This window comes from Choloepus didactylus, chromosome 21, assembly GCF_015220235.1.
Source record: "Choloepus didactylus isolate mChoDid1 chromosome 21, mChoDid1.pri, whole genome shotgun sequence".
Taxonomy (NCBI): domain Eukaryota; kingdom Metazoa; phylum Chordata; class Mammalia; order Pilosa; family Megalonychidae; genus Choloepus; species Choloepus didactylus.
In genome coordinates this window covers 29397727-29418730 of record NC_051327.1, presented here as the reverse complement: position 1 = coordinate 29418730, position 21004 = coordinate 29397727, and the positions used below count along the sequence as shown (strand labels likewise).

At 59.7% G+C, this 21004-nt stretch overlaps 2 protein-coding genes across 4 annotated transcripts; both read left to right on the top strand.

The window, feature by feature from the left end:
• The first annotated feature begins 5793 nt into the window (after positions 1-5793).
• LOC119517783 (testisin-like) lies at positions 5794-11867 on the top strand. 3 transcript variants are annotated; one of them, XM_037814776.1, is made up of 6 exons: positions 5794-5860; positions 5953-5979; positions 6173-6338; positions 7027-7310; positions 11039-11193; positions 11543-11867. In XM_037814776.1, exons 1-6 carry the CDS (start codon positions 5794-5796, stop codon positions 11780-11782), a joined length of 939 nt encoding a protein of 312 aa, XP_037670704.1. In that variant the 3' UTR covers positions 11783-11867. The 3 variants fall into 3 exon arrangements, with proteins under 3 accessions (XP_037670704.1, XP_037670705.1, XP_037670703.1); XM_037814777.1 differs by having other exon boundaries at positions 11036-11193; positions 11594-11867; XM_037814775.1 differs by having other exon boundaries at positions 11036-11193.
• Positions 11868-15378: 3511 nt separating this feature from the next.
• Positions 15379-19679, top strand: LOC119517225 (testisin-like). The gene is made up of 6 exons (XM_037813792.1): positions 15379-15445; positions 15538-15564; positions 15757-15922; positions 16626-16909; positions 18935-19092; positions 19440-19679. The coding sequence occupies exons 1-6, from the start codon at positions 15379-15381 to the stop codon at positions 19677-19679; spliced, it is 942 nt and encodes a 313-aa protein (XP_037669720.1).
• The last annotated feature ends 1325 nt before the right edge of the window (positions 19680-21004 follow it).

Here is a 21004-nt window from a genome sequence, read left to right as displayed (position 1 = left end):
TGTGGCCACACATTGGTGATGGTTGACACTGGGTGACAAGGAGGCGCTGGGTGTCCTCCCGCTAGTCTGTCTACTTCTGCGAATACCCTTAAAATTCCACAGTAAAAAGCGTTCCAAGTGAAATAATATAAAGGGTTGAGAAGAGACGAAGTCCAGCCGGCTCGGGAAGCCCCATCAGGAGGAAGGGCCGGCAGGCACCTGGCGGGGGTCGCGAGTGTCCAGGTGTGTGCCCAGCGTGTGACCTTGCCTGCGACGTGACCTTGTGAAGGTGGAGACATGCTCCTCCTGCGCTGCGGCGATGGCAGACTTGTCGTCACCCAAAAAGGAACATCCTGGACCCACCAGAACGTGGCTGGGAAGGCTCGTGGCCCTTCTGGGTCACCTGCCTGCAGGGGTTTTGCGTGCTTTCTCTCCCAGGTCCCGCGAGCAGGGCAGGGCCCAGGAAGGGGGCTGATGGGGGTAGGTTCCCCTGGCCGCTGGCTGAGGATGCCGAGAAGGGCTGCTCTGACGCCCTCAAGTTAGATTTGCTTTGAGAAGCACTGGCTCTTGCGTGATGCCGTCGTCTCCAGGAGCTCTCGGGGGCCGTTTCTGGGTGCAGACTTCGAAATCTCCAGCAGGCGGCGTGTCCGTGTGGCTGAGTAACAAATGCCCCCGCGCTGGGGCTTCGCCCAGCAGGCACCTGCTCTCCCAGGCTCTGGCGGCGCGTCTGAGACCCGGGTGCAGGCGTGTCCAGGGCCAGCTCCCTCCAGCTGTCCCCTTCCAGCCCCGGGGGCCCCGGCCGTTCCTTGGCTCTGGCAGCGGGACTCCGACTGCCCCCGTGGCCTGTCCCCATGTCTGGGTCTCTGTGTCCGCATGTCCATCTTATTCTAAGGAGAAGGGTCCCCCCTAATCCATGATGACGTCATCTCAACAAATTACATCCGCAAGGACCCTGTTTCCAAACAAGCCGCACACTGAGGTTCGGGGTGGCTGTGAATTTTGGGGGACACTGTTCTGTGCGGTGCCTTCATCCCGATAGGGCATCAGCGAGTCTCATGAAACTTGTTTCCTTTGCAGACTTCAAAAGAGACGTCACTGCTCACGGACATATTTTGCTACCTGCGAGCCAGGCAGTGTCCCAGCAGGCACGTTCCACATGTATATCCCAATGAGCGGAGGTAAGGAATGTCACTTCTGCATCTCCTTTCTGGGTGTGTCTGCAATTTTCTTGTTCTCTATGTTTATTTTTAGAATAAATCTGGGTAGAAATTGCACACAAGATGGAAGGAGATGGGGAAATACTAACAGCAGACAAACCGTATCCAAGCTCGCCGGCTTGGGCGTGGAATCTCAGGCCTTTTCCTGGGATTGAGGTCATGCTCCACTGAAATGCGGGAAGACCGGGAGCCGGAGGCCCTGGCAACTCCCTGTGAACCACGCGGAGCAGAACAGTGCTGTGGGCACTCCGCGAAACGAATAAACCCACGTTTGTCTCAGAAACCAGGAGACCAAGGGAGGCCGAGGTTGAGTCGGGGCAGCGCCCCACCCTGCGGGTCCCGGCCGGGTTTCCGCTCCCACCGAGCACCCGGGGCTGCTGGGGGGGATCCCCGGGTGCCGCCCAGGCTGGGCCTTGCACGGGCGAACCCCAGCCGGGGGAGCACCGGGAGGCCTGGCTGGGGGTGCGGAGAGCAGGGGTGCTCTGGGAGCAGCGGGGAGAACTCAGGGGGCGGGAAGGGTCTCCCGCAGCCCCCTTGGCCCAGGGCCGGTGCGGGGCGCTCTCCTCTCCCGCCCGCACCCCCTGCCCGAGGGCGTCCGACGGCACCCCTGGTGGACGCCGCGAGGACGCACCTGGGGGCTGCTGTCTGCGTGGTGGGGGTCACCAGTTTTCCCTGTTGCGAATCAGGGTCTCCTCCAGCTGCTCCCCTCTTGAATAACGAGATCCCCTCTGAAGTCCCCGGCTTCCTGCCCCACCCCAGGCCCCCCAGAGCGGCCAGAGTCATCCTGTAGGGGACATGGCTGAGGGAGAATCCCAGGTCATGGGCAGGACTGGGGGTCAATTCCAGGGTCACCGAGAGGGCTAGGCATGAACCCCAGCGTCATGGGCAGGGCTGGGGGTCAGGCCTGTGCTCAGTCTGGGGGGAACCCGGTGATTTGCCAGGTCACACCGTCTGGACTTGGGGCCAGTTGCTCTCCGTCGCTCTCTTTCCCCTCTCTCTCCCGCCCCAGCCCCCAGTTCTCCAGGGAATATATAAGAAGGCAGGAGCCAGGTGTGGCTGGGGGCCCTGCGGGCTCAGGAAGGGACAGGAAGGGGCAGCGGGCGGGCTGAGCCCCAATGGGTGGGGGCCTCGGCTCCAGTTCCCAGCTCAGGACACCCCTCCCGCTGCCCCCAGGCTCACCCCCATGGCCGACAGTAGCCAGCCTCAACGAGCTGTTTCCTGTGGCTCCCGTAACACGGTGCCACGAAGTGGGGCACCCACAACAACAGACCTTGATTCTGGAGGCCACCAGTCGAAACCACGCTGTCAGCCGGCCCAGGCCGTCCCGAGGGCTCTGGGAGAGAACCCTTCCTGGCTTCAGCGGCTGGTGGTTCCCGGAGGTCCTGGGGTCCCGGCTCGCGGCTGCACCACTCGGGCCTCTCCCTCCGTCGCCGCGTGGCCACCGTCCCCGTGTGGGTCTGCCTCCCGGCTCTTGTCCCCTGTCCAGGACACCAGCCACTGGATTCGGGACCATCTGCTCCAGAGCATCCTCATCTTAGCTAACCACATCTGCAACGACCCTATTTCCAAATAAGGGTGCATTCTGAGGTGCCGGGGCTTACGGCTTGAACACGTCTTTTTAGGAACACAAGTCAACCCAGTACAGCACCCCAGGAATTCCAGCATCCTCCCTCATACTTCACCCCTGCCCTTCACCCTCCGGGGCCTCCCCACGCTTCAGCCAGCGGCGCTGTCCCCTGCCCTTGCAGCCCGGCTCACCAGCACCCAGCCACCCCTCACCGGGGCCTTCTCTGGACTCAGGGGTCCCCTGTGTCCCCGTCACTGGCCCTTTCCTGCAGCAACAGGACTGTCCATCCCCAAGGCAGTGTCTTAAAGGCCCCCAAGTGCCACAGGCCTCACCAGGGTGAGGGGCAGCTGGGTGGAAATGGGGTTCAGCAGTGCAGGCAGGATGGGGGGCTGTGGTTGAACTGATGCCCCCCCTGGCCCAGAGCATCCTAATGATACAGCCATCCCTGGGGGAGGACACAGGCGCACACTCAGGCTCCAGGACCCTCTAGGGGATGTGCCCTGGAGGCCCCTACGATGATGGCACCCGCCCTGGACAGGGGACACCGTGCTGGGTAGCTGCTGGGGCTCCCTCGGGAAGAGCCCCTCCTGGGCACCAGGCACCATGCTCCTGATTCAACTGCTTCCAGCCTCTCTTCCAGGCCTCTCCTCCCTTGGGATCCTGGTGGAGGAGAGCCAGGTGAGACGGGGCGAGTGATGGAGGGTGGCCGAGGGGCCCTGGTGAGCCACCCAAGCCTTGGAGAACCTGCCTCTGACCCCAGGAGAGCACCCCTGGGAGCTGCGTGGCAAAGCCCGTGGCCAGGGTCCCTCCTGGGCAGGCCCCTCCCCTGACCCCCCCCCAGCCCGCTGGCCCCTCCACGGAGCTCCTCGTGGCCCGAGCACGTGCAGGTGCATCCGCCGGGACGCCCGCCCCAGGGGACACTCTGCTGCTGAGCTCCTCCTCACTCCCTCCCCCGACCTCAGCCCTCCCCTCCTTCCGCCACTGTCAACTCTCAGACTCCTGGAAGGTTCACCAAGCGTGTCCTTGGGGGCCACGTGGATAACCTTGCTGGAGCAGGCTCGGGGCGCCCTGGGGACAAGCTGGAACATGGGACAGAGGTGAGTGGGCGGCCAGGGCTGGCCTGGAAGGGCCTACGCGGGCCACGGAGAGTCCGCAAGGGTTTCCAGGGGACCTGCCTTTTTTTTTTTTTAATTCAATTGATTGAGATATATTCACATACCACACAATCATCCATGGTGTACAATCAACTATTCACAGTACCAGCTTATAGTTGTGCATTCATCACCCCAATCTGTTTTTTGAACATTTTCCTTGTACCAGAAAAAGTAAAAATAAGAATTAAAAAAAAAAGTAAAAAAGAACACCCAAATCATTCCCCCTCCGACCCTATTTTTCATTTAGTTTTTTGTCCCCATTTTTCTACTCATCCATCTATACACTGGATAAAGGGAGTGCGATCCACAGGGTTTTCACAACCACACTGTCACCCCTTGTAATCTACATTGTTATACAGTCATCTTCAAGAGTCAAGGCTACTGGGTTGCAGTTTGATAGTTTCAGATATTTACTTTTAGCTATTCCAATACGTTAAATCCTAGAAAGGATTATCTATATAGTGCATAAGAGTGCCCACCAGAGCGACCTCTCGGCTCCACTTGGAATCTCTCAGCCACTGAAGCTTTATTTCATTTCATTTCACATCCCCCTTTTGATCACGAAGATGTTCTCAATCCCACGATGCTGCGTCCAGATTCATCCCCGGGAGTCATATCCTGCGTTGCCAGGGAGATTTACACCCTTGGGAGTCAGGTCCCATACAGGGGGGAGGGCACTGAGTTCACCTGCCGAGTTGTCCCAGCTAGAGAGAGAGGCCACATCAGAGCAACAAAGAGGTACCCAGGGGGAGACTTAGGCACAATTACAAGCAGATTTAGCCTCTCCCTTGCAGTGATGAGCTTCATAAGGGCAAGGGGAACCTGCCTTTTACAGGCTCCTTGTCCCCTGGACATTGAGCCTCACTTGTCTGCAGGGTTCTGAGGAGACAGGAACTGGCACCAGTGCCCGAGGTGCCCAGGGGCACAGAAGGGGGCATTTGGGAGGAAACTCTGCCCCACCGCTACCATGCTTGGGGGACCCTGTCCTCACCCAGGCCTGGGCTTCCATTGGGGCCCTCCCCATCCCTGGGTCCCATGTCTCCTTTCTGTAGGTGCCTGGGGGTGGGGGGCTGAGAGTCAAGGAGAAGTGGCACCGGCATCGCTGGGTGGAGAAGTTGCTGCAGTTGCCCAGACAGGGCATGTCACCGAGGTCCCTCAACATGCTTGGGACCAAGGACATCATGGGGAATGCCCCTCGCTTCCTTAGAGGACCCTCGGGCTCCCTCTGGGCCACTCGCCACCTGGAGCCTGCCTGGGAGGCAGGGGGGCTGGGGCCAGAGACCCCTGGAAAGGATACTTTGGGGGACCATTCTGCGTGCCCTGGAGGGGGACCCCTGAAGCCAGGGCAGGAGCACACCGTCTTCAGCACTCACTCCCCACACCGGAGGTGTTCCGGACACACAGAGACCCCAGGGTCACCGGCCCCAGGCACCCCAGTAAGACTGTTCCCCTTTCTGCCCATTTCCTTCCCCCTCAGGACTGCGGGACAATGAAGTTTGTTAAAGGTGGTTTCAACTCTCATCAGGATTTCCGGGAGAGACCGAGGCCCCCACCAGATGCAGCCTGGACGGCTAGAAATGCGGCTCAGGGAGTGACGAGGCCAGGGGCATGGTGGGGACGGCGCAGGGAAGACGTGGGGCCGCCAGATTCCTGGGACCTAGAAGAGAGAGAGAGTCGCGGGGACACGCGGCCCAAGGGCTGTAGCTGGAGGACCCTCCCCAATTGGCCCGGGGAGGCCTGAGGGTCCGCAAAGCCCTTGGCCCCGGGGCCGTCCCGCGGGGGGCTCCAGGCCAGGGCCCCGCGCCCGGACCCTCACCCCCAGGGGGCGCCCGGAGCGGGAGGGCGCGGAGGGGCGCGCGGCGGCGCGGGGGCGGCCATGGGCGCGCGGGGCGCGCGGCTGCTGCTGTGGCTGCTGCTGAGCCGCGTCGGGCTCGGGGGCGCGGGTGAGCCGGGGCGGGGCTGCCGGCCGGGGCGGGCCGGGGTCGCGGCCGGGGCGGGCCCGCGGGGCGCCTCACCCTCTGCTGTCGCCCCGCAGGTTCCGAGGAGCTGGCGGTGCTCTCAGGTAACGGGGGGGGCCCCGGGGGAGGGCGGGCGCCTGCGCTCCGGGCGGGGTGGGGGTCCCCGGCGGCACCTTCCCGCCCGCGGCACGGCCCTGGGGGGGTCGCGCGGGTGCCCGGGCAGCCCCTTCCCGCCCTCGGGGCGCGGCGGGCCCGGCCTGTGCCCAGCTCAGCCGCGTGTCCGTCTGTCCGTGCCAGCGCCGTGCGGCCACCGGGATATCGAGTCGCGCGTGGTGGGCGGCAGACGCTCCCTGCGCGGGCGCTGGCCATGGCAGGGCAGCCTGCGTCTGCGGAAAGCCCACGTGTGCGGGGCCAGCCTGCTGAGCCGCCGCTGGGTGCTCACGGCCGCGCACTGCTTCGAATCGTGAGTCTAGGGAGGGGGTGCGGCGAGGAGGGGCGGCCTGGGCACCAGGGACCCGAGGCTGCCCGTGGATGTATACTGGACTTATCCTGAGCCTCACGAGTTGGTGTCCCCAGAGAGAACTGGGCAGTTTCTTCCAGAATGTTCTTCCAGAACATTCCCACATACTATGTGTATATTGCCCTTCTTTTCCTTTTACCCAGTGGTGCCTGCATCCTGTCCCTCAGGGGTCCACCTGGCTGGGGGTGTGTGCTGGGGCGTGGGGGTGACTTAGCCGAGTAAGAGGTGGGCTCAGGGAGCCCGGCCTGGCCTGGGAGGCCACCCTCAGGGAGCTGTTTGATCTCTATCCTGCTGCGTGTCCCACGTGGGCACCTCTGGATCTGCTCCTTCCCTTTCAGGCCACATAGGGGTGTCCTTGGAGGAGGGCCTCAGTTTACCTACCTAGAGGGCCCAGGGAGGGAGGGGAGACTAGGGGAGAGCCGTGCCCTCCTGCTCTCCTGCTGCAGGTCCTGGGGTAACTTGTGGCCTGTCGGGGCTCACGGCCTTTCCACCGGGGACCCTTTGGCCTATGAGACTCATTCGCTGACGGTGGCCTCTCAGACAGCAGGGCGAGCAAGTGGGTGTGGAGAGCCACAGGTGTGCTCCGGTGCAGCCCCCCAGCCATGACCCCCGGCTACTCTCTCCTCTGCAGGTCCATCAATCCCAGAGAGTGGACCGTCCAGTTCGGGGAGCTGACTGTCAGGCCACATGTCTGGAATCTGCGGGCCTTTCACAACCGTTACCATGTAAAGAAAGTCATACTGAACCCCCATTTTAGGGGGTCTTTTTCCAAAGACATTGCGCTGGTGAAGTTGGCTACTCCTGTCTCCTACAAGTATCACATCCAGCCCGTCTGCCTCCGAGCCTCCTCCTTCGAGTTCCAGAACAGGACGGACTGCTGGGTGACCGGCTGGGGGGAAACAAAAGAGAGTTTGAGTGAGGCTGGGGACAGCAGGGTCTGGGGGAGGGCGTGGTCCCTGTCTACGTGTGCCCTGCTGCACCAGCCTTAGCAGCCCCCCGTGTGGTCGGTCACAAAGCCAGGGCCCCTCCTGCTGGCCTGCTGAGCGTCCTCTCCCCACCTGCCCCCAGCTGCCAGGGCGGGTCTGTGCTGACCGCCTGCTTCGTGTCCATTTCCTCTGGACACTGTGGGGCAGAAGCGGGCATTTGACAGGGCGGCCGGCTCCCAGCCCGCAGGGGGTGGGGGTTCGGGGACCACGTTGTCAGAGACGCCACAGGAGTTGTTTTTTCTTACTGAGATGTAATTCCACAAACCATAAAATCTACTCCTCTCAGGTGTGCAATTTGGCACTTTTCAGGATATTCACAAATTGTGTGCCATCACCACTATCTAATTGCAGAACATTTTCATCACCCAGAAAGAAACCCCGCACTCCTCAGCTGTCACCCAGTTCCCGCACTCTGACACCAGCCGCAGGCACAGACTCATCTCCTTTGTCTCTAAGCATTTGCCCATCCTGGACATTTCATGGAAACGGAACCAACGATCTGTGCCCTTTGTGTCTGGCTTCTTTCGCTCAGCATGTTTTCGGGGTTCATCTGTCGTGCGTCCTGGGCCAGCACCTCATCCCTTTTTTTGGTAGAGTGATACTCCGCTGTGTGGGTTCCCCACATTGGGTTTATCCCACGCACCCGATAAGGGACGTTTGGGTTGTTACCACCTCGTGGCTGGTGTGACTAGAGCTGCTCTGGGCACTGTGGACCGGTGTCTGTGGAACACCAGTATTCTGTTCTCCCGGATACTTATGCGGGAAGGAAATTTCCAGGTCATATGGAAGTTCTAAGTTGAATTAGAGGAACCACCAATCTGTTTTCCACAGCAGCTACACATTTTACATTCCCACCGGAAATGAACAAGGGTTCCAGTTTCTCCATATCCTCATCAATACTTCTTATTGTCTGTTTCTTCTTATTATTTCATGGTCATGCCAAGTGGTATCTTATTGAGGTTTTGATTTGCATTTCCCTAATCGGTAATGATGTTGAGCATGTTTTCCTGTGCTCTCTGTCCGTTTGTATGTCTTTTTGGAGAAATGTCTATTGAAGTCCTTGGTCCGTTTTTTAATCAGGTGGTTTGTCTTTTTCTTTTGGGTTGTAAGAGTTCCTATACACTCTGGATACTACACCCTTATGTGATAAATGATTTGCAAATATTCTCCCCCGTTCTGTAGATTTTCTTTTCGCTTCTTGATACTGTCTTTTGATGCACAAAAGTTTTAATTTCAAGGAAGTGCCATCTGTTTAATTGTGTTTTTTTGCTGCTTGTACTTTTGGTGTCATATCTAAGAGTGCATTGCCAAACCCAAGGTCATGAAGATTTGCCCCCATGTTTTCTTCTAAGAGTTTTAGTTTTAGCTCCTGCATAAATGTCTTTGACCCATTTCAAGTTACTTTTTGTCGATGGCAGGAAGTAGGGGTCCAGCTTCATTCTTTGGCTTCAGCATGCCCCACTATCTGCCTGCCGTTTGTTGAGGAGACCACACTTTCCCCTATCGAGTGGTCTTGGCACCTTGTCAAAAAAGAATGGACCATAATGTGAGGGTTTATCTCCTCATCCGCAATTCCGTCTGTCAGTCTATGTGTCTATCTTTGGGCCAGGACCACACTGTTTCAATGACTGCAGCTTTGTAGTAAGCTTTGAAACCAGGAATTGTGTGTCTTCCACCTCTGCTCTTCTTTTTCAAGATTGCTGTGGCTATTTGGGGCCCATTGCAAGTCCATATGAATTGCAGGATTGGCTTTTCGATTTCTGCCAAAATTGTCGTTGGGATGTTGAGAGGGGTTGCATTGAATCTGTATTTCGCATTGGGGGTGTTGCCATCTTTACAATGTTTGGTCCTCTAGTCCTAAAACATGGGATGTCTCTCCATTTATTTAGGTCTTCTCCACATTTTTTGAGGTACGCTTTGTAGTTTTTAGTGAAATAAGTCTTGCATTTGCTTAAATTTATTTCTAAGTGTTTCATCCTTTTAGATGCTATTGTAAATGGAATTGTTTGCTTAATTCACTTTCAAATGGTTCATTGTTAATATATAGAATAGAACTGACTTTTTGGGTTGTTTTTTTTTCCCTGCAAGTTTTTGTTTTAACATTTTTTATTGGGAAATATAACATATATGCAGAAAAGTGATAAATTTCTAAGTACAGTTTCACAAGTAGAAATAGAGCGAATTTCAAAGTATAGTACGTGTTACAGTCCCACAATTTCAGATACTCCGTTCTAGCTGTTCTAATACTTTAGAGACTAAAAGGAAATATTTATATAATGATTCAGTATTCATAATTATTTGTTAAATCCTATCTTCTCAGTTACAACTCCTCCCTCCCATTTGATCATTCTCTCAATCTTCAGCAATACTTGGGCAATGAGCATTCTAACTTCATCATGTTGAAAAGGGGTGTTGACATACAGGGCACGGGGATGCAACTGGTTGAGGTTTAGAGAGACTGATCCTGCAAATTTGCTGAAAACATCTGCTAGCACTAATACTATTATGTGATCCCCTAGAATTTTCTCTTTATATGACCACGTCATCTGAGCATAGAGATAGTTTAACTTCTTCCCTTACAGTTTGGATTCCTTTTATTTCTTTTTCTTGCCTTATTGCTCTGGCTACTCCAGTACAATGCTAAACAGAAGTGTTGTTATTGACATAATTTCCATCTTTACCCATTGAAGGCCTGTTGATCAAGGTTTATAATTATTGTGCATATATTCGTCTTTAAATCATATAGTCAAAAAAGAGCAGTTACACACCAAAAACACTGATTTTTATACTTATCTTTGTAGTTACCTTTACCACTGTCCCTCATTTCTATGTATGACTTTGAGTTACTCTCTAGTGTCATTTAGTATCAGCTGGTAGGGTTCCCTTTAGCGTTTCGTGTAGGGCAGTGAACTTTCTCAGCTTTTGTTTATCTGCAATGTCTGAATTTGTCCTTCATTTTTGAGGACTAGTTTTGCTGGATACAGAATTGTTGGTTTGCAGTGTTTTCTTCCAGCACTTTGAATTTGTATTCCCTCTGCCTGCTGGCCTCCATGGTGTTGAAGGGAAATCAGCGGATCTCACTGAGGGTCCCTATACGTGATGAGTTGCTTCTCTCCTGCTGTTTTCAGGGTCTCCCTGTCTTTGGCTTTTCGCAGTTTAATTATGATGTGTCTTGGTGTGACACTCTTTGTGTTGGTCCTCCTGTGCACCCACTGAGCTTCTTGGATGTGTCAGATTCCTGTCTTATAAAATCTGAAACATTTTCTACCAACAAGTCTTAAAATATTCTCTCTGCTCCTTTCTGACCTGTGGGGTCTGGCACCCGGATCCTGCACCTGGACTGTATTTTGCAGAAAGTCGTCTCTGCCTCGGCGGCCCTCGTGGTGCATGCTCAGCCAAGGAGCTCCTCCCAGCTCAGGCCAGGGCCTTCATCTCCATTTCACAGAGAGGGAAACTGAGCCCCAGGGAGTAGCGGTAACCGGCTGTCCCCCCGTTTGGTCCTTCTGTGACGTTGCTGAGCCCCCACAGTGTGCTGGGTGTTGGGATGGAGCTGGGGAGCCATGAAGGGCCACTTCCCAGGGAGGCCCCTGCAGCCTGTGCCCCCTCCCCCAATGGCAGAGGAGACGCTCAGGTTGCCTCGTTCTCTGTCCCCAGCAGTACAGAAGTCTCCCTATAGGCTTCAGGAAGTGCAGGTCTCCATCATAAACATCTCTGCCTGTCATAACCTGCAACAACAGCCCGATTTCCTCTTTGACGTGGAGAAAGACATTTTTTGTGCTGGCAGTGAAAATGCAAGCAGTGATTCCTGCAGGGTGAGTGTTCCCCGCCCCAGCCCCCCAGGGCCTTGCTGACCCCAAGTGTCCCTCCCCTCCCAACCCCGGAGGTTATCCGTGGAACACACGCACAGACCTTGGAGACCCAGTGTGTGCCCCTGGCTTCTCCTTTCCCTTGAATTGTACCCCATCCGATCCTCCCCACCGTGGGGGGTGGGACTGTGGCTCCACTTTGCAGGTGAAGAAACTGAGGCTTGGGTGCTGCCAGGGACTGGGGCTGAGGATCGCCCCCGAGGCTGCCCGGCTCCACCGTCCCTCCTGCACCCCGGGCCTTGCCCCCCCACCCCCGCGCCTGCCCCGGGCCGGGCTCACACTCGCTGCTCCCCAGGGCGACTCGGGCGGCCCCTTGGTCTGCGACGCCGACGGGCTGTGGTTTCAGATCGGAGTCATGAGCTGGGGAGTGGACTGTGGGCAGCCCAACTGGTCCGGTGTCTACACCAACGTCAGTGAGCACTTCAAGTGGATCAGGAGCCTGGTGATTGGAAGCGGCTTGCCCCGTGTGGACCCCGGCCAGCTGCTTCTGGTCCCCATTCTGCTCTGGGCGCCCTTCCTCCTGTGGCTGCTCTGAGCCCACAGGAGCCCGCCAGGGGTGGTGGGCACGGGGCACCCACGGTTGGGGCCACCTGCTGTGACAGGTTCGTCTCTTCTGTTAATAAATACGTGTGCATGCTCGAGGTGACGCCTTGAAGAGGTTGTGGCTGCTCCACCCCTCCCCGCCCCTCACCCACGTCCAGTGCAGCCCCAGCCCCGCCCCTAATGCCTAAATGTTTGCTCACCCACCTGCCAGCTTCAGGGCTGTGGGTGCAAACGGCAGAGCCCACCCTGGTTAGTTTAGTGGGAACGAGGGATTAGGGAAGGACGTCAGGGGCTGCAGGGTCTTTGGGTGGCGGGGGGTGCCGTGTGGGAAACTGCTCTGGATGCTGGATGCTCCTGGCCTTACCCTGAAGGCAGCCCTGGGCTGAGGCTTGGGTGTGGGTAGTTTATTTAAGGGATCGTCCCAGGAAGCACCAGTGGGGACATCGAGGCAGGGGAGGAAGAAACATGCGTCCACCCCCATGGCCCTTCAGACCTGCCCTCCTTTATCACAGTGACCCTGGGCTGAGCGGCCTGTCCCCTCCTTACAGGCTCAGCAGACAGGGCCATTTACGCTGCCCATTTCCTCCCAGGGGACTTGCTCGCCCTGGGGAGTGGGGTTCATTGCCTTTCGGAGCACAGCAGCTGAGATGGGTGGACAAGCTTCCTGGTTCCCCATAAAGAATGCCAGAGGGGTCAGGACAGAGCAGTGCCAAGTGACGCCTCTCTGTGACCCAAAGAGAGACCCCAGACATCACAAAATGCAGCTGCTCACTGGGGTCTGGGGGAAGCGTGAAGGGGCTGGGGTCTGGGTGTGTGCTTAGGAGTCCCAGGGGTGGGATCCCCAGAGACAGGCCGGAGTACAGGGCTACTAGGGCTGTGCTGGGATCAGATCCCCCCCACAGTCTACCGGTGCCCCAAGCCCAGGCTGTCTCGACCCACCACCCCGCCGCAGCTCCCTGCCTGTCTCCAGCCCCCCATCCCATATCTGCCCTACCCGAGTCCAGCTGGAACACAGCCCCTCCCCCAACTGCCTGGGCTCAGCCCATGGGCCTGGGCCTAGGCCAAACACATGACATACATCTCACCTGCCGACTCTTGGGGTGCCAGCATGAGCCCCATTTTACAGCAGAGCACACAGGACCCCAAGGTCTGAATGACCTGCTCGAGGCCTCCAGCTGGCAAAACCAGACAAATCTGCTTCACATGTGGCACTGCAGCGCCCGGCGCGCCTGGGTGGAGGTTAGGAAAAGGGAGCCAGAGCTGGCTGCAGCCTCTGGGGCCACATGGGGGGGCCTCACATGCACCCCACCGGCCTTTCACCTCTCAAACTGGGGCTCTGGGGAGCAAGCTTGGATACGGTTTGTCTGATGTTAGTATTTCCCCATCTCCTTCCATCTTGTGTGCAGTTCCTACCCAGATTTATTCTAAAAATAAACATAGAGAACAAGAAAATTGCAGACACACCCAGAAAGGAGATGCAGAAGTGACATTCCTTACCTCCGCTCATTGGGATATACATGTGGGACGTGCCTGCTGGGACACTGCCTGGCTCGCAGGTAGCAAAATATGTCCATGAGCAGTGACGTCTCTTTTGAAGTCTGCAAAGGAAACAAGTTTCATGAGACTCGCTGATGCCCTATCGGGATGAAGGCACCGCACAGAACAGTGTCCCCCAAAATTCACAGCCACCCCGAACCTCAGTGTGCGGCTTGTTTGGAAACAGGGTCCTTGCGGATGTAATTTGTTGAGATGACGTCATCATGGAATAGGGGGGACCCTTCTCCTTAGAATAAGACGGACATGCGGACACAGAGACCCAGACATGGGGACAGGCCACGGGGGCAGTCGGAGTCCCGCTGCCAGAGCCAAGGAACGGCCGGGGCCCCCGGGGCTGGAAGGGGACAGCTGGAGGGAGCCGGCCCTGGCCACGCCTGCACCCGGGTCTCAGACGCGCCGCCAGAGCCTGGGAGAGCAGGTGCCTGCTGGGCGAAGCCCCAGCGCGGGGGCATTTGTTACTCAGCCACACGGACACGCCGCCTGCTGGAAGTTTCGAAGTCTGCACCCAGAAACGGCCCCCGAGAGCTCCTGGAGACGACGGCATCACGCAAGAGCCAGTGCTTCTCAAAGCAAATCTAACTGAGGGCGTCAGAGCAGCCCTTCTCGGCATCCTCAGCCAGCGGCCAGGGGAACCTACCCCCATCAGCCCCCTTCCTGGGCCCTGCCCTGCTCGCGGGACCTGGGAGAGAAAGCACGCAAAGCCCCTGCAGGCAGGTGACCCAGAAGGGCCACGAGACTTCCCAGCCATGTTCAGGTGGGTCCAGGATGTTCCTTTTTGGGTGACGACAAGTCTGCCATCGCCGCAGCGCAGGAGGAGCACGTCTCCACCTTCACAAGGTCACGTCGCAGGCAAGGTCACACGCTGGGCACACACCTGGACACCCGCGACCCCCGCCAGGTGCCTGCCGGCCCTTCCTCCTGATGGGGCTTCCCGAGCCGGCTGGACTTCGTCTCTTCTCAACCCTTTATATTATTTCACTTGGAACGCTTTTTACTGTGGAATTTTAAGGGTATTCACAGAAGTAGACAGACTAGCGGGAGGACACCCAGCGCCTCCTTGTCACCCAGTGTCAACCATCACCAATGTGTGGCCACACTAACGTCCCCTCCACGTCTGCACATTTCTCTTGTGCAATCCGCTATATATTTTTTTTTTGGCTGAAACTTCTGGAAATTTCTCTCTCTTCAAGTTTATCAATTCATTTTTTAGTTGCCTCCATTTGCTTATTCCACCTTCTGCTAAAATGTTTTATTTCAACAGCAATCCCATTTGTAACTTCCACAACCTCTTTCTTCTTCCCTGGTGGCTCTGGTCCCATGCGATTCTTCTTTACGGCTTGTAAAACCCTCTGGAAGCTCCGAGGGTACCAGCTGGAATTTTCCAGGTTGTCTGCTGTCCCGTGGTTTCCTTGCTTTCCTCTGGGGTCAGTTCAGCCTATTCAGCTCCATCCTCCTTGGGCCTGGGTGGGTTTTTCTGCAGCTCCAGCCCACCCTGGTGTCCATTCACATCCACGGCTCAGCCCCAGGAGCCAGCGGGTGACCTCGGACCCTCCTCCCCTGCCTGCCCCGGGGAAGGACAGCTGCCCCAGGGGAGCTGCGGGGCCTGTGCCAGGGCAGCCAGCGGGCAGGGAGGCCGCGAGCTCTCGGGGTGGTCAGAGGGGGCCACTGTCCCTAGGGGTCCTGTAAAGACCACCTCTTAGCAGGGCCTGACACGGAGCCGAACCCACATCCACCCAGTGAGGCCGTGTCCTGTGCTCGAAAGAGGGTTCCCAGCCGCCGCCAGGCCCTTGTTCCCGAGGGAAGTGGTGGGTGGGGGAAGGGGCTGCAAGGGGCCGCCGGGACCCCTGAGTTGCGCAGGAGAAAGGCTCTGACCGCCGTGGTCTCTGGGCGCCGGGGGACACCCCCTCCAGTGGGGCCCCGGGGCCGTCCCGCGGGGGGCTCCAGGCCAGGGCCCCGCGCCCGGACCCTCACCCCCAGGGGGCGCCCGGAGCGGGAGGGCGCGGAGGGGCGCGCGGCGGCGCGGGGGCGGCCATGGGCGCGCGGGGCGCGCGGCTGCTGCTGTGGCTGCTGCTGAGCCGCGTCGGGCTCGGGGGCGCGGGTGAGCCGGGGCGGGGCTGCCGGCCGGGGCGGGCCGGGGTCGCGGCCGGGGCGGGCCCGCGGGGCGCCTCACCCTCTGCTGTCGCCCCGCAGGTTCCGAGGAGCTGGCGGTGCTCTCAGGTAACGGCGGGGACCCGGGGGAGGGCGGGCGCCTGCGCTCCGGGCGGGGTGGGGGTCCCCGGCGGCACCTTCCCGCCCGCGGCACGGCCCTGGGGGGGTCGCGCGGGTGCCCGGGCAGCCCCTTCCCGCCCTCGGGGCGCGGCGGGCCCGGCCTGTGCCCAGCTCAGCCGCATGTCCGTCTGTCCGTGCCAGCGCCGTGCGGCCAAGTGGAGACCACAGGGCGCGTGGTGGGCGGAGAGGCAGCGCTCCTCGGGCGCTGGCCGTGGCAGGGCAGCCTGCGCCTCCAGGGCAGCCACACGTGCGGAGCCAGCCTGCTGAGCCGCCGCTGGGTGCTCACGGCCGCGCACTGCTTCGAACTGTGAGTCCCGGCGGCTGGGGTGTGGGGGTGGCGCTGGGGTCCCTGCCCGGAGCTTCGCGGGTGGGGACCCAGAGCTGCAAGTGGACGCATACAGATGTTATCCTGAGCCCCAGGCCTGGATGGGGCGTTACACCAGCACACATCGCCCAGGAGAGAACCGTGCAGGTTCTTCCAGAATGTTCTTCCAGCACATTCCCATGTAGTTTGTGTGTATTGCACTTTTCTTTCTTTTACCCAGTGGTGCCTGCATCCTTTCCCTCAGGGGTCCACCTGGCTGGGGGTGTGTGCTGGGGTATGGGGGACTTAGCTGAGCAGGTGGGCTCAGGGCCCCAGCCTGGCCTGGGAGGCCACCTCAGGGAGCTGTTTGGTCTCCATCCCCCATGGGCGCCTCTGGATCTGCTCCTTCCCTTTCAGGCCATATGGGGTATCCTTGGAGGACGGCCTCAGTTTACCTACCTGGAGGCCCTGGAGGAACGGAGATGTGGGGAGACCCGTGCCCTCGTGCTCTGCTGTCACAGGCCCCGGGGTAACTTGTGGCCTGTCGGGGCTCACAGCCTTTCCACTGGGGACCCTTTGGCCTATAAGAAGTGCCCGCTGATGGTGGCCTCTCAGTCAGCAGGACGAGCAAGTGGGTGTGGAGAGCCGCAGGTGTGCTCCAGTGCAGCCCCCCAGCCACGGCCCCCGGCTGCTCTTCCTTCTGCAGGTCCAACGACCCCTATCAGTGGACGGTGCAGTTCGGCGAGCTGACTGCCTACCCGTCCCTGTGGAATCTGCAGGCCTACTACAACCGTTACCAGGTGGAGCGTATCATCCTGAGCCCCAAGTACCTGGGGGCCCCTCCCTACGACATTGCTCTGGTGAAGCTGGCCTCCTCTGTCTCCTACAAGAGTCACATCCAGCCCGTCTGCCTCCGGGCCTCCTCCTCCGAGTTCCAGAACAGGACGGACTGCTGGGTGACCGGCTGGGGGTTCACCCAAGAGAATAAGTGTGAGGCTGGGGACAGCAGGGTCTGGGGGAGGGCGTGGTCCCTGTCCACGTGTGCCCTGCTGCACCAGCCTTAGCAGCCCCCCGTGTGGTCGGTCACAAAGCCAGGGCCCCTCCTGCTGGCCTGCTGAGCGTCCTCTCCCCACCTGCCCCCAGCTGCCAGGGCGGGTCTGTGCTGACCACCTGCTTCGTGTCCATTTCCTCTGGACACTGTGGGGCAGAAGCGGGCATTTGACAGGGCGGCCGGCTCCCAGCCCGCAGGGGGTGGGGGTTTGGGGACCACGTTGTCAGAGAGGCCACAGGCATGTCTTCTCTTAGGGGCTCACTGCCCTTCAGCTCCCAGGGCTCTCCCACCCCTGACCCCAGTGTCCCTTCTCCAACTCTCCATGTCCTAGTTCAGGCTGATTCTCCAGGTCCCTGAGGACATGTCTCTCCTCCCAGTGTCCATGCTGTCCCCGTCTCCTCCACTCTCCCCAGTGGCCCCCTTATGGGGCCCTTTGGGCTGGCCCCATAGCGGGCAGTGGCCTGGCACCTGCTCATCTCTCACCAGGGATCCTCTGGGACAGTAGGGACCCCTGCATCCCCAGGGGCACCCAGGGTTCTCTTGTGAGGCCCCATCCCCCATGCCCCAGGCTTGGCCTGTTCCTTCAACTTCCTTCTGGTGAAACTACCAACAGTGAGTGCTCCGAGTGTGTGCCATATGCCCACACTATGCCAGGCCCTGGCAACCCAGGAGGGAGCAAAGCCAAGCCTCTGTTCCTCCTGGAGCTTTCCTTCCAGTGAGATCAGGTTGGGAACATTTTTATACCCATTTTACAGATGATGAAACTGAGACTTAGAGAGTTATGACAGCTGCCCAAGGCTGTAGTACTAGTGAATGGAGGTGAAGCCAGGTGTCGCTGGGCAAGGTCCTGGGCCCAGAATTGGGGTGGGGAGGGGGCAGACTCATGAAAAACCTGCCTTTCTCTAGAGTTGGGGTCTTTCCCCTTCCCCTAGCAAGGGGCTGGACAATATGCCCCCACCGCAGAGGCTGAGCGGGCGTGAGCCAGGGGCCCTGGACTGGTGTGGTCACAGCTGTCCGAGCCCCTGGCATCAGCACCATCTCACCACTGTTAGGAGCTGTGGCTTCCAGAACCCTGGGCCGCTGTGGACTCCGGCTGTGCCACGTGTTAGCTGGAACATTTGGGCAACTCACATCATCTCCCTGTGCCTCAGTGGCTCATCTGTAAAATGGGGTCACGGTAGTTCCTGCCTCCTGAGGGCCAGTGAGTGAGCACGTGGGGCCTGGAAGATGCTCAGGGAGCATGGGTTCCCCATCATCACCACCTTACGCTCGTGCGGTCCTTCGACTGATGAACCGATGTCATTATGTTATGAACTAAAGTCCATGGTTTACATCACAGCTCAGGCTTTGGGTTGTATGGTTCTAGGGGTTTAAAAAGTCTTTTAGTGTGCTTCCCAATTTACGGGGTTTTCCCATTTTATGGTGTATATACGTTACCTCTCCCTGATGCTTGGTCTCTTTAGCTGGAAATGGGCCACAGTGGCTGCGGCCCCCCAGGGTGCTTCAGGAGCCCCCCTGGGGACTCGTACTTCTCTCGGTGCAGACCCTGGACAAGAACAAATGCTAGCAAGGTGGGAGACCCCACGGGCCGGCCCCGGGGGTCTGGCATCCAGATCCTGCTCCTGCACCGTATTCATCAGAAACCAGGCTCAGGCACATCTGCCCCTCCCCGGGTGTGCCCAGCCTGGGGGTCTCCCGTCCAGCTCAGGCCAGGGTCGTTGCCCCCATTTCACAGAGAGGGAAACCGAATCCCAGGGAGGTGCTGGCCAGCCTGCCCATCCATCCGGTCCTTCTGTGACGTGGCTGACCTCCCACGACATGCTAGACCTGGGGGGCCATAAAGACCATGGCCTGGGCCCCGGCAGTGCCCGAGAGCCCCCCTGCGCCCGTGCCTCCCTCCTCTTCCACAGTGGCCGAGGAGAGACTCAGGATGCCTTTCCCTGTGCCCCCCGCCCTGCCCACAGCTGAGCTGGAGCCTTTCCCCAGCCTCCAGGAAGTGCAGGTCTCCATCATCAACGACTCCATGTGCCTCCACCTGTACCAGCAGCCCGGCTACCAGCGCACCATCTGGGGCGACATCATGTGCGCTGGTGACCCTGAAGGAGGCAAAGATGCCTGCAGGGTGAGCGACCCCCGCCCCAGCCCCCCAGGGCCTTGCTGACCCCAAGTGTCCCTCCCCTCCCAACCCCGGAGGTTATCCGTGGAACACACGCACAGACCTTGGAGACCCAGTGCGTGCCCCTGGCTTTTCCTTTCCCTTGAATTGTATCCCATCCGATCCTCCCCCACCGTGGGGGGTGGGACTGTGGCTCCACTTTGCAGGTGAAGAAACTGAGGCTCGGGTGCTGCCAGGGACTGGGGCTGGGGATTGCCCCCGAGGCTGCCCGGCTCCACCGTCCCTCCTGCACCCCAAGCCTCGCCCCTGCCCTGCGCCTGCCCCAGGCCGGGCTCACACTCGCTGCTCCCCAGGGCGACTCGGGCGGCCCCTTGGTCTGCGACGCCGATGGGCTGTGGTTTCAGATCGGAGTCGTGAGCTGGGGAGTGGGCTGTGGGCGGCCCAACCGGCCCGGGGCGTACACCAACGTCAGCGTGCACTTCAAGTGGATCCGGGAGCTGATGCTTAAAAGCTGCCGGCCCTGCGTCGACCCCGGCCCGCTGCTCCTGGTGCCCGTCCTGCTCTGGGCGCCCTTCCTCCTGCGGCTGCTCTGAGCCCACAGGAGCCTGCCAGGGGTGGTGGGCACGGACACCGGTGCCCTCCCAGGGCTCGGGGCACCCACAGTCGGGGCTGCCTGTGACGGGCTTTGTCCCTTCTGCTAATAAACGTGTGCATGCTCGAGGTGACGCCTTGAAGAGCGTTCAGGGACGTTGTGGCTGCTCCACCCCTCCCCGCCCCCCACCCACATCCAGTGCAGCCCCAGCCCTGCCCCCAATGCCTAAATCTTTGCTCACCCACCTGCCAGCTTCAGGGCTGTGGGTGCGAACGGCAGAGCCCACCCTGGTTAGTTCAGTGGGAACGAGGAGTTACGGAAGGACGTCAGGGGCTGCAGGGTCTCCGGGTGGCAGGGGGTGCCGTGTGGGAAACCTGAAGGCCGTCTGAACTGAGGCTCGGGTGTGGGTAGTTTACTCAAGGGATGGTCCCAGGAAGCACCAGTGGAGACACAGAGGCAGGGGAGGAAGAAACGCGATGACATTTGCATGGCCAAGAGGTCACCTTTGCAGGCAGTGGTCGCCCCGTCTCCTCCTTCCCGCGTCACCAGGTTGGAGGGACCCTGCTGGGGCCCCCCTAGAACCCATGTGCCAGGTGCCTGAGCTCTACCCCCCTGAAGGCGGCAGCTGGGGCTGGGGGTGGGCGCTTCCTCTCTACCCCACCCCCAGGGGCTCAGGGTGCCCCGAGCTGGAGCGGGCCTCCGGGTGAAGCCGTCCCTGCCCGGGGTGACTGTGAGCCACGGAGCCATCTGGACTCGGGAGGCAGGAGCTGCGTTTCTGGGAGCACAGAGGGTGGGGGACGCTCTGGCCCAGTTCTGGCCCCTCCTTTCTCAGCCCTCAGCTCCTGGTCATGGAAAAAGTATCACCCACTGTGAGCCCCACTTTCTCCCTGGTGACCCGTGAGCTTGGGGGGGAGGGTTCTGGCTTCCCCAGGGAGGGTGCATGGGCGGCCACACACCCGACAAAGTTCCCCACCTGGCCGCGTCCCCTCTCGCCTGCTCCCCCCTGCGCCACCCCCTTGGCGTTGGGGTGGGGGTCTTGCCCGCTTCTCTCTCTCCTCCCGTCCCTCTACGGCTGGAGGGACCCTAAAGTTCACACCAGAGCAAGTCCTGCCGCCTCTCAGCACCCCAGAGGCTTCCCTTGGCTCTTTGGGGTCAGGGCCTGACTGGTACCGCCTGCCCCCTTCCACCCCCGTGGGGCCGCTCCCGCCCCTGCCCCTAGAGCCGGGGTCCCCTGCCCCTCCCTGCCTGCGGCCTCTGCAGATGCTGCTCCCCGTCTAGGATGTGCCCTCCCCCTGCTTCCCTCTTCCCCTCCTCCGGTCCTCACTT